General features: G+C 37.0%; 1 protein-coding gene across 4 annotated transcripts in view; it reads right to left on the minus strand.

Moving 5' to 3' along the window:
* Window positions 1-831: 831 nt before the first annotated feature.
* RBBP6 (RB binding protein 6, ubiquitin ligase) overlaps window positions 832-12650 on the minus strand; it is a 34027-nt gene continuing 22208 nt past the window's right edge. For 2 of the 4 annotated variants that reach the window (XM_004705712.3, XM_045285956.1), the window contains 8 exons: window positions 12030-12126; window positions 11847-11925; window positions 11677-11731; window positions 8839-8907; window positions 6323-6685; window positions 5729-5830; window positions 3185-4942; window positions 832-2809 (listed from right to left, as the gene is read on the minus strand). In XM_004705712.3, coding sequence (XP_004705769.1) covers window positions 1246-2809; window positions 3185-4942; window positions 5729-5830; window positions 6323-6685; window positions 8839-8907; window positions 11677-11731; window positions 11847-11925; window positions 12030-12126 — 4087 coding nt within the window. In that variant the 3' untranslated portion in view covers window positions 832-1245. The remainder of the gene's footprint in view (window positions 2810-3184; window positions 4943-5728; window positions 5831-6322; window positions 6686-8838; window positions 8908-11676; window positions 11732-11846; window positions 11926-12029; window positions 12127-12650) is intronic. The other 2 variants (XM_004705713.3, XM_045285957.1) reach the window with 1 other exon arrangement.

The following is a 12650-nucleotide window of genomic DNA, read 5'->3' on the forward strand; positions in this document are numbered from 1 at the left end:
AAAATTCTCTCAATGTTTTGTTACTTAAAACATGTTAAAAAATATACATAAAGATATGACAAAATACCCATTTATAAACTATCAAGGGCTCATGCGGGAGGGGGGAATGGGGAGGGAGGGGAAAAATGAGGACCTAATGTCGGGGGTTTAAATGGAGAGAAAATGTTTTGAGAAACGATGTACAAATGCGCTTTACACAATTTATGTGTGTATGGATTGGGATAACAGTTGTATGAGCCCCTAATAAAATGTTAAAAAAAAAAAATTTAAAATATATATATATATACATAAAATGGAATTCCATGCCAACCATGATAGTTGATGGGGCTTTAACTAATTCAAGGGGGGGTGAAAAAAAATAAATTCCACTTCCCCATAACCCTTTTGAAGTACCCTTGGACATGTCACACTCTGAATATACTGAATCAGAGGCAGAGGTTAATACAAGTAAATTGCTTCTCATGTAAACCTTTTTTAACCACAGTGCCTGTCTGGCTACAGTACTCCAGGGTTATCAGCAGATTAGAATTGGTCTCCCCATTCTAACCACTTCACCATCAGTCCTTTTTGTATCACCGTTTCCAAAGTATCATTTTTACTAGTTCCCCAATTTGTTTTAGTAGCTTTCAATTGCTCAAAGGACACTTCCTAAACCACAGCCTGTCAGAAACCCACCACCACTCTGGCTTTTACTTCTGAATTGATGACTGCATGCTTCTGTCACCAGGTGGTAAGACACTGCTCCTTACCAGTGAGTGTTCTTTCAACGGCTATTTTACCAAGGAATTGCATACTCATTTGTCAGGGTTTCAACAAAGTGAATAAACATGGTAAAGTTTACTGAAAACTTTTATTGTAATCAAAAAGTGACATAACGGGGTTGTAATGAATTCAGCAAATCATTCTGCTGATATTTTAGAACTGATATCAGCTTCTGCCAGGCAATTAAAAAAATTTAAATGTGAAAATTTCACAGTACAGTAAACTCCACCCCAACTAATCAATGGTGGTTAAAAATAATAGGCCCTAGCAAAACCTCTTCTGTTACATGGTCACAACTCACAATTCTGTACAAAAGTTCGTGTTATAAAGCTCTGATGTAAAAATCAAATAATCAAGCAGCAATATTTTAAGTGCAGCACAGGGTCTTCCATGTCATTATTTACAAGGTTTGAATTTCTTTACATTATAACAAAATTCAATATAGATGACTTAGTAATTAAGTCAATTAAAAAATCTGTCCCTTTACACAGGGACAGATTTCACTTTTTGGTCATCTTTCTCCTTCTCCTTCTCTTTATCTTTGTTCTTCTTTGACTTCTTTTTCTTGTGTTTGTGTTTTTGGCTTTTATCCAATTCAACTTCAGTACCTGCATGCTTCTTATGTTTCTTATGCTTTTTATGTTTCTTGTGCTTTTTCTTTTCTTTCTTCTTCTTCTTCTTCTTGCTATCTTGACTTTCTGCTGAGCTGGCACTGCTACTGTGGCTTCGGGTTTGGCTTCCGGAAGGGCTCTGACTTCTACTTGGACTAACACTAGGGCTGCTTTGACTCTGACTCCTGGTTATGCCTAATTGGCCCACCGTTGCTGTGTCCAGATTCTCCTTTGCTTTCTCCATCACTTTATCTTTCAGTTCCTTAGAACTTTTCCCGGATGTTTCTTCTTCTTTTACAGATACATTGCTTTCACTGTCACTTTCATTATAATCTGGTTCAAAAGCCGCTTCATCAGTTTCTCTAGTTAAGTCAGAGGATAGTCGAGAGGAGTGGCTTAACGGGGGTTTAGGCTTGATAGCATTCTTGTCAATTTGCCCAGTAACTTGTTCTTTCTCAATTTGTGTGTCTGGTGGGTTAAGTATATAGAGTAATTTATTGCCACTTGACTCTTTAGTATTCCTGGCTTCTGATACATGCTTCTCACGATCTTTACAGGTATTTTTATCTACAGACTTTATCTCTTCACTTGAGCGTTTCGTATCATAAGTAACTTTGTGATCGTGAGGTTTTCTGTCTCTTGAGGGACTTAAATTACTTTTTTTTGAATCTGCTGTTCCCTTCTTAGGCAAATCTCTCTCATCCCTTGGTTTATTTTTCTGTCCAGATGCAGAGTCTTTACTGCGAGGAGGAGAGTCTTTTCGTCTTGACTCACTTCTTTCATCCCTGCGCTTGGAACTGGAAGAATCTCTGTTGTCATAATCGGGTTTTTTGTCTCTATTGGGAGTGAAGTCTTTATTTGAGGAGCCACGCATGGAATCATGCTTATCTGAACTTCTAGTTTCTTTGGAAGATTGAGACAGATTTTTAAAACTCACTTGTTCATTTAGACGGTCCAAATTACTGTCTTTCTCTGGTTGAATGCTGCTTTTACGCTTCTCAAGGTTTTCTTTTTCCAATATAGAATGATCTCGATCTTTGGTTTTACCCTTTTCACTAGATGCAGAGTTTTTTGAACTTCTAAACTCATGCATTATTTCATGACTCACTTCCTTGGTGAGTTTCTGAATTTTCTCTGATGGCTCACTCTCTCTTTCATTATACTTGACTGTATTTGAAGTCTTAGTGCCAACGTTTTTAATAACACTGGAAGGCTTTCCTACACTTGATACGGGTTGAGTAGATTTAACATCATCTTCTTCAGATTCAAAGTCATCTTTATCCCATTTGGACTGAGGAACCTGAATCATGATAATAACATCTTCAGCAGGAGCTGTATTGTCATTATTATACTCTTCCATAGTTTTAATGACAGTTCGTTTTGCATCTGTTTTTTCTTCAGATTTCCGCACAGGACTGCCACCAGTTGAGCTTGTACTAAAAAAAAAAAAAAGAAAAAAGAAAACTACTTAATGATAAACTATTAATGGTAAGCACTGATAATTAAAAAAAAAACAATGCTAACACTGGGTGAAACTAAAATTTCACTTAAACATGATGTCTTAATAACATTAAAGATGAGCTATTAAAAAAAATAAAAAAAGATGAGCTATTATAAAGGGATCTAATGTATGAGTATGGAAGCAAATGTGTTCGTTCCCAACTTTTTGTAATAATCTCTTTAAAGAAAATAAAAGAGCAAACCTGCCTAACCCTCAGAATCAGGACAATTTAATTAATACATTTCACTTCAATAAAAATGTAAAACACAGGTAAAATGGACATTCCCTATGCAAACATAATCTTACATACCTGGTGTAATCCACAAGAGTTGAGGTGGATCCTTCAGTTCCAGTTACTTTTCGCCTGACCTTTCCTTTGACTTTTTCTTGTTTAACTTTGCTAGAGGCTGACTCCAATTTTTCAGAGGGTTCTTTTACAGGAGCTATAGTTTCTGTACTTCCAATTTTTTTCCCGGTTTCTCTGTTGAGCTTGATCTTTTTGGCTGGGGCAGTTGATGAAATTTTGTCCTTTTCAGGGGTCCTATCCATCTTTTCATTATCAGGTTCCATTTTGCGTTTTGGTGATGGTTTCACTGTTTCAGTTACTTCTGGTTTGGAAATTTTCAAGGAAGATGATTCAAAATCTTTATCCAAACCTCTTTCTTCAGTTTTCCTTTTTCTTTTTTCTCCCTTGCTATCAAGTGACTTACTTTTCTCACTGGGCTTCTTGGCCTTTTCTTCCTTCGTAGTTAGCTTTTCTAGTTTGACATCTTTGGAATAATCCTTTTTCACTTTTTCTTCTTTGACTGGTTTTATCTCTTGATGTTCTTTTGCTGACTTGGAGTGAGCTTTTCTGGGGGTACCGATGATTTTTTCATCTTTTTGCGAGGAAGATGTTAGTTTATTGGCAATGTCAGCCTTTGGGGTCTCCTCTTTGGCTTTTTTAAGTGGTGGTTCAGATCGAGGAGATTTTTCACGTTCTCCATCTGTTTTTTCTTGAGGTCCTTTAGAAGGCTTTACATTTTCTTTTCTAGATACAGTAGTAGATCCATCGTTTTTACGTTTGGTCTTGTCACCTTTTACTTTGGGTTTATCTTTTTCTCTCTTCTCTTTTTCAGATATTGATTTATAAGTGATAGATTCTGCATCCATTGGTTCATCTCTGACAGGAGTAGCATCATCTCTACTTGGGATAACAAATAATGAGTCTGCTTTACTTTCCTCACCCCCTGTAGGTTCTCTAGATTTCCTCGATGTCTCTAGTAGCTCTGGATTCAGAAAAGAGTCACTTTCTTCTCCTTTTCTTCTTTTTCTATGTTTCTTATGTTTATTTCCTTTGCCGTCTCCGGCAGCATTTTCACTCTCCTTCTCTTTTGTTTTTGTATTGTCCTTTTGATTATGACTATCTCTTGTTGCTATCTTTTCTGGATAGTTCCCACCTATGTTTCGACTTCTATGACTTTGTCCAGCAGAATAGTCTTCTCTGCGGCCTCTTGTAAATGGAGAATTCCTGATATTGAGCGGCAAAAATCGCTCTGGAGAAAAGTTCTCTCTATTTGCTGATGGTCTAGGCTGTGCTCCAGTAGCATAACCTTTATAGTACTTTTCATACCACTCTCGGTATTTCCTTTCCCATTCTCTGTAACGCTCCTTTTCAAATGGGTCTCTAAAGTCAACACTCCTCCCATAATAAGCTTTTATATCATAAGGTGGTGGAACTTCTCTGAATCGATTAAAATATTCACGTTCTGTTTCTCCTTGAGGTACAGTGCGTTTAGTAGGAGACTGTGCCCTAAAGGCTTGAGGTGATCTCGATCGTGAATGATACCGTCTATATTGTGGTGATCTTGACCTAGATCGATGGTATCCATGAGATCTAGACCGTGAACGGTAATTTCGACTCTTGCCTCTGCCTCTTCTGGGATACGGAGGTGATCGTGAATAGGAACGAGAATGAGAGCGGCTAAATGATCGAGAATAAGAACGTGAGCGTGTTGAACCAGATCTTGACTTAGAGTAAGTATATGAACTTCTTGAATATGATGAACCGCTATAAGGAGATTTAGACCTAAAAAGAAAAATAAAACAATAGTTGATAGTTGAGAAATATGTACAAAATAAAATACAGTACTCTCCTAGCAGTTTGTCTTTCTTTATATCAAGTTTTATCCTAGGCAATTAAAGGGGCACCTTGACATCCACTGTGATGGAGTAAAGTATAGAGACCAGAACGTCATCACTCTGTTAACAAAATAAAGGTGAAATCTAACAATTTGAGTGGAATCTAATAATTTGAGTGGAGTGCATTATTGTTCCATGAGTTATATGAGCTAATTAGTTTATTAAACAAAATGCCAATTAAATTTAAACTTTACTTCCTATCTGATCAATTTTTGGTCCTATATTGCTATAAAACATTTCAAATAAAAGCTTAAAAACTAACATCTTTTAAATAAACTAACAGGGAATTTTTATAATTCCATTCCATCAGTAATTTGTAGTCTACTGTTATTCATAATTACTCAGGTTAATGTTCCAGCAAAGAAGCTGTAGCCTTATGGTAAAAAAGTGCTCAGAAATGTCCTTGGGCTTTTCTCTCTTTCCATAAACAATTTACCAATTATTTCTTACTATAAATAACTTTAAGGGACAAGGGTAATTTAATCCCCATAACTACTAGCTCTATACAATAGAATTTATGTAGAGACATTTCAATAAACTATATCTCCAATTCTGTAAGCCTAAACCAAATAAAAAATTCCATTAAATGCAAAGTTATTTATATCCATAGCTAATCCCTGGATATTCAAAGTCCCATTTGTAATTCTGTTGTGAAGGCTTGCAAAACACTAACCTGGAAAATGAGCGCCTACGCTCCTTTTGAATCTTTTTGTATTCCATCAATTCCTTAGCAAAATCATTTGTAAACTCATCTAGCTTGGACTTTTTCTTTTCCCTAGTAAAATAAAGTTAAAGAGTGAAAGTTAACAAAAACCATTTAAGAAGACTAACAAGACAAATGTACTTAGATCATGAATGAAATTGCCATTAGTTTTCTACTATAAAACTATAGACAACTAGGAATCCCTGAGGTTTCTTATATGGCTCTGGTTTAATTTTTAGGTGATTTTGCTTGCACTACCTGGAAACACTGTAAGATTCCAAAGGCACCTATTTAATGTTTACATTCTCACTCAACTCACTGTCATGGGTCAATGCAGACTGAAAGCGACCCTATAGGACAGAGTAGAACTGCCCTTTTGGGTTTCCTGAAACTTAAAATATTTGCAGGAGTAGATATCCTCATCTTTCTCCCAAGAAGCAGCTGGTGGGTTTGAACCGCTGACCTTGTGGTTAGCAGCTCACTGCATGGCCCACTAAGCCACCAGGGCTCCTAATATTTACCTTAGAGAATGAAAAAGTGTATGATTTCAAATTAAAAACTTACTCTTCTTTTAGTCGTCGTTGTTCTCTATAGAATTCTTCCCTGGACAGAGGTGGTGCTTGTGTTGTTGGGATGGTATTTGAATGAGCTGTCTGCACTCCTGATGATACCCAAGGTGTGGATAAGTTGGCAGGAGCTGGAGGAAACCCTGGAGGAGGGACACTATACCCAGCAGGCGGTGGCTGGCCAGGAGGAAACTGAGGAGAAAACTGTGGGGGAGGAACGCCTGGAGGGAGAGGAAGTGTATGGGGAGGAGGTGGATACAAAGGAGGTGGTGGAACAGGCACAAAAACTGGAGTTGTTGGTAGTGATGGGCCTTGAGTTCTCTGCGATCTCTCGCTGTGGTGTCGTCCACGGTTTATACTTCTGGAGAAAGAAATCCCAAGATATTATTCCTTCCAACTAAGATCATCTGAAACAAGCAAGCCTGTCTTTTCTATCTGTGATTAATTTCAAATTTATAAACAATGGAGCAGAATAAACTACCAAAGTACAGGAACATTAGTATCATCCATCTCTAAAACTAATTCCAAAATAAATCCCTAATTATTAAGGCTACTTAGGAACAAAAGTGGTAAAAAGTTTATAGGACTCTGTATATGGTAATACTATAGTTACAACAGGTTTTATGAAGCTCAGATTTAGCATCATTCCACAACTGCCTACCACCTGTTACTTTCTAATCATTTAAAGTAGTTCACAGGTCAATGTTTCTATGAACTGGTTTTAAAAAATGCCTCTCAAGGTCAATACATTAAATGAAAATTACATCCTGCAATCTCCTTTTTGAGGGAGAGCCTGACTTAAGACACCTTCAAAGTGGAATGTCAATTTTAATGTTTGCAATTAACAAATGAAAATTTCCATTTTCTCTCAGAGTTAAGTTTAAACCCTACTGGTAAAAGTTTCTGAATTGTGCCTTATCAAAGATTAAAAAGTAAGAAAGGATCACAATGGAAGGTCCTGGGTGGTGGTGGTCTGGTGGAACCCCTGAGACCACTGCCCTTCATCAACTTTCGGGTCAGGTACTGAACTCACCCTCATGGCTTAATTTTCAGCCAAACACCATGAGGGGAACAGTAACACGAGTCAGGGATGTACATTTTAAAATAATTAACCATTTGTAATCAAAAGGGCAAAGTTCGGAAGGGTTAAGGAGTAATGAAAATTGTGAAAACAAGGAGAAAGAGGGGTAAAATAAGTGATGTTCTATCATGGGGATTACAATCCACAACATTAAACAAATGTGTATGAAGTATTCGATGGAAAACATTCATTTGTGCTATCAATCCTCACCCAATTCACATTAAAAAATTAAAAACCAAAAAGATACTGCCTTTTGTATTGAAAGCCCTGACCTTGTATTAAAAGCCCTGATGTTGCTGTATGGTCAGCACTGGCCTGTTAATTACAAGGTCAGCAGTTCAAATCTACTAGATGCTCCTCACGAGACATATTAAGACTGTGCTCCTATAAAGATTTACCTCAGAAACCCTACATAGTTGTGAATCAGAATCAAATTGATGAGAGTGAGGTTTTTTTGTTTGGCACCCAATATAGAAGCAGTGGCTTAGATTATAGTTGCTATTTTTTGTTGTTGTTAGAAAGCATAGTATTATTTTTGTACCAAAATGTCATAAAATCTACAGATAAAGTAGCTTTCATAAGCTTGGCCATTGTCAATGGGGTCATAGAATATACTCTTATTATAACTGAAAATAATCATAATTTCCTCCTAAATTTCTCAAGGACAACTACTAAGAATCAAGAAAAACATTAACAAGCCTTCCTCTAACAAGTTCTTTATTAAACCACCATGGTGTTTCTGGCATGGGTTCCAGTGTTGGAACCGGAGTTGTTCTGGCCAGTAAGATCTCCATCATCATTTCCATAAATGTGTTGCATCGTGGCAGTACCAAATCTTAGGCCTTTCATTATTTTATAAAAACAGAAGAAAAATCCCTTTGCTTACGTAGGATTTGAAATGTTCTACTTTTAATCTACATTTAAATACGATTTAGAAAACCTATTCCAAGTTTTATATTTATTTATCTACAAATCCTGAAATCAAGAGTCCCTAGGTTGTACAAGTAATGAACTATTAACTAAAAGGGTAACAGATAAAATCCACCCAGAGCTGCCCTAAAGATGGGTCTGGCAATCCGCTTTAGAAATTTCATTAAAAAAAAAAATTTATTTTACAACCCATAACATTCCATACATTAATTGTATCAAGCATATTTGTACATATGCTGCCACCATCATTTTCTAAACAGTTACTTTCTGAGTCCTTGATATCAGCTTCTCCCACCACCATTGTGACCCTTTGATAAATTAAAAATCATTAAATTATTATTTTCATTTCTTACACTGATCGCTGTTCTCCCTTCACCCATGTTTCTGCTGTTCATCACCGCCCCCCACCCCCGGGCGCGAGGAAAGATCATGTGTTGCTCGTTGCGATCGTTTCCCCTTCCGCCCATCCTCATGTTCATATCACTGTTTTTCAGCATGCATACCTATAGCAGCTCCTCTCGCCCCTTCGAATTTGCTGTGGTGGAGAAACCAGATATCCAAGCTTGTTGGAACTATGTGAAGGGGAAAAAAAATGACGCTAAGTAATTCTACATAGGAATAGTACATGACGTTTGAATGCAAAGACTTTAAGACACTTATTTAAACTAAACAGAAAACTTTCTTATTTCCTGATTCTGAAATTTTTTCCCAGAGATGTGAGCAATTCTTACACTTAAATCATCTATTTTTCTAATTAACTATAGCAATAATCAAACTTCAATATAGAATATTTTCAATATTGTGTTCAAGTAACATCTTGTGAGTTACTCTGTAAACTTTTTGTTATATAGGCATTTTACACAGTAAGGTGGGTGGCACCATTCCAATTCTACATCTAAGGATATGGAAGCTGAGTTATAAATGTTCATTTGCAATTATTATGTAGGTAATGAAAGTAGCCCTGATTGTGTAGTAGTTAAGAGTTGAGTTGCTAATCCTAAGGCCAGCAGTTTGAAACCACCAGCTGCTCCTTGGGGGAGAAAGACGAGGCTTTCCACTCTGATAAAAGAGTTACAGTCTTGGAAACCCACAGGGGGCCAGTTCTACCCTGTCCTGTAGAGCTGCTATGGGTAGGAATCGACTAGATAGTAGTGAGAGTAAATGGAGAAGCTGGGATTCAAACTTAGGTCACCTGCCTATCATTACATCCCATGTTCTGTGAGTCTCTCATTTAACATACTTTCTGAGTTTTAGGCTATACAACAGTCTTTATGAGTTTTAGACTATATAGCAGTCAAAGTGGTGTTATATGATTACCTAAGTAGACAGAAATATAGTACGTAAATAATCCTAAATATTACAGATTTTAATATCACACAGGATCAGCCAGGGTTTCATTTTGTTGTATAAAGGGTTGCTTCTGAGTTGGAATAAACTCAATGGCATCTAATGACAACAATAAAGATTTCATTAACACAAACTCTAACAATGAGAAAGTTTGCATTTGTAATATGCTGCAGTAAATTACTTAATATGGCTCTTCTAGTTATAATATTTATAACTCTCTCCAAACGACTGGGTAGGGGCATTGGAAATAGGATATAAAGAATTCTAATAAAAGGACTGATCAATTTTGCCATATCACTGGGCACAAGATGAGCCATCTCAGAAGTCATTTCCTACTACCTTAAGAGTCAGGAGTGGAGTGTGTCCTTTGGACGTTCAGATCCCCGTGTACTGAAGCTCCCCAACCCCCAAGAGACAGCTGTGACATCAGAAAAGCAGTGGCAACAGAATCAAGAGCCAGAGCATGAGACTGAGTGGTGGGCTTCCTGGCCCAAGAAGTGAATAAAGCTCAGTGCCTTTAAGCAGGAGGTTCAACTGTGGAGTTTGTTGCCTCCAGGTACTGAATTGTGGGAGCTAGGTTTGCAGACCTACAGTGCTAGAGCCAAGCACCTTCAGGCTAAGGCTTATGGTGGAGCGGGGTGTCCGCTGGAAATTTATCAGCACCAATAACGGAGCTTTGTAACATCTGCTTCACAGTGCAGAGGCCAAGGGACCGCATGGCTATGTGACTAAGGACCAGAGAGAGAAAGGAGTGTACGCAAGCTGAATTATAACCTGTTAACTCCCTAATAAACACCATAGGCACAAGTAATGTCTGTGAAGTTCTGTGTGGCCACTGCAATGAATTATCGAGCCCTGCCGAGACAGAGATGGTGTGAGAATTGTTAAGAAGGTTGGTGGATGAAAACATTTTGGACCTCTGCCTCACTGGAATTGGCCTTGGGCTGATGTTGAGCTTAATTCTCTGTCCTTTTTGGTGAAGTTAGCCATGACTCCCACATCATTTTCCCAGCAGACTTTAACCTTAATATATATTGATTTACACAAATAAAACTTGGACCACACAAATCAGTCTCCACTAAGCCTGAGACAAGAACTAGATGGTAGCTGGCTACCAAATACCTACTACTATAACTTGGACAGAATAAGAGAAAAATGTAGAACAAAATCCAAAATCATAAAAGGACCAGACTTACTGGCCTCATAGAAACTGATGGAACCCTATACTCTGGCCCTTTTATATAAGCTTCTAACCCTGGATATAAGCATCCTCCTAGAGAGCACCTTTCAGCCAAACAGTACACAGGTCTATAAAGAGAGCAGCAACACTTGTGAGGCACATGCTCCTTAGAACCAACCAACCATAGGAAACCAAAAGGGCAGTGTGTTCAAATGGCGGAAGGGAAAGGAAAGATAGGTGACTGGATACTAGGAACTCAGGAAGGAAATGGGAAGAGTCCTGCTATGAGGGGACTGTAACTAATATCACACATACAAAAATGTAATATAAATCACTGAACGGGAAATGAATTTGCTCTGTAAATTTTCACTAAAACCATAAAAATGTTAAAAGGGAGAAAAATGTGTTTATTATTCAATAATGGAAGAATTGTCAAGATAACTATAAGCCATGAACATAAAAAGAATGAACGTATTTTATATTTTAGGAAAAACTTTAAAAAAAAGAAAAAGAAACTTTAAAAGAAAATAAATCCTCATATTATATTAAATTTGAAACATTTTACATACAGTATTAATATAGTACCATATATACTCGAGTATAAGCTGAGTTTTTTTTTTTAAGCACATCTTTAATGCGGTTTTTGTGGCAAAATTAGGTGCCTTGGAGGACATTTGGGTCGGCTTATACTCGAGTATATATGGTATATACGATAGTTTACAATAAAACCATCAAGCAACACATTCTCTATCATGTGAGTTTCATTATTTAATTAGAAAAAAAAGTATGACGATTATTTTAAACATATACTTACTGTTCCCAACCAGGTCGACCCCCACCTGGACGAGCAGTATTTATTCTTACTGGACCTTGCACACACACACAAAATATAAATATATATATATAGTTATGAAGTTGCATCTTAAATAAAGCTAAAATTATTTTTTAAAGGAAAAAGGTCCAAACTTGAATGCTTTGACTTACCAGTTGTAGGGATCAACTGTCCATGTAACAAGGACTGTCCAAGCAAAGATGGGGTTCCAAGAACAGGAACCTGGTAACCCTTTAAGAGAAAAAAAAAAGGAAAAGAGAATACTTAAAAACAATAATAAACTTCCTCCTGTAAACAGTACCTCCCCTCGAATTTAAACTGCCTGTAAAATTTACCTTCTCTTCCATAAGTGCAGTAATTGCAATTGAGGGGGCTCCCTTGGAATGCTCTGATGCAAGGGCTGCAGCTGGCAAGAGTTTATTATCAGAATCTCTGGAAGACAATGTAATTTATTATACACACATAAGAAAGTGATCAGAAATAGAAAACAGACTAAAAATAACTTCAAAATAAAAATATTTTTGATAATTATGTTTACTACGCATCATCTACATTAAGAGGAGTTCAGTTAGAGCTGATGAAAAGGAGAGAGAATTGAATCTTTGGAAGTTTCTCATGCATACATTGGTAAGTGGAAGAGTAAAGGATGGAACCTCTGTGAGAAGTGCTAGAAACAATACAGATAATAACACTTTAAAGATGCAGGATTAGAAGTAAATTCTAGTTCCAACTCTACCACTAAATTGAAGGGGTAATAGTGGACAAAATAACTTTCTGGGTTTTATTTTCATAATCAATAAAAGGTTAAGCTTTAATGTGGGATTATTAAATATATAGATAAGAGGTTTCATCCTTATGATTTCCTTTAGAATTTATAAACTATCAAGGGCTCAGGGGGGAGGGGGGGGAAAACGGGGAGGGAGGGGAAAAATGAGGACCTAATGTCGGGGGTTTAA

Source organism: Echinops telfairi, unplaced genomic scaffold, assembly GCF_000313985.2.
Source record: "Echinops telfairi isolate 266 unplaced genomic scaffold, ASM31398v2 ScPeMD7_5;HRSCAF=22, whole genome shotgun sequence".
Classification (NCBI taxonomy): Eukaryota; Metazoa; Chordata; class Mammalia; order Afrosoricida; family Tenrecidae; genus Echinops; species Echinops telfairi.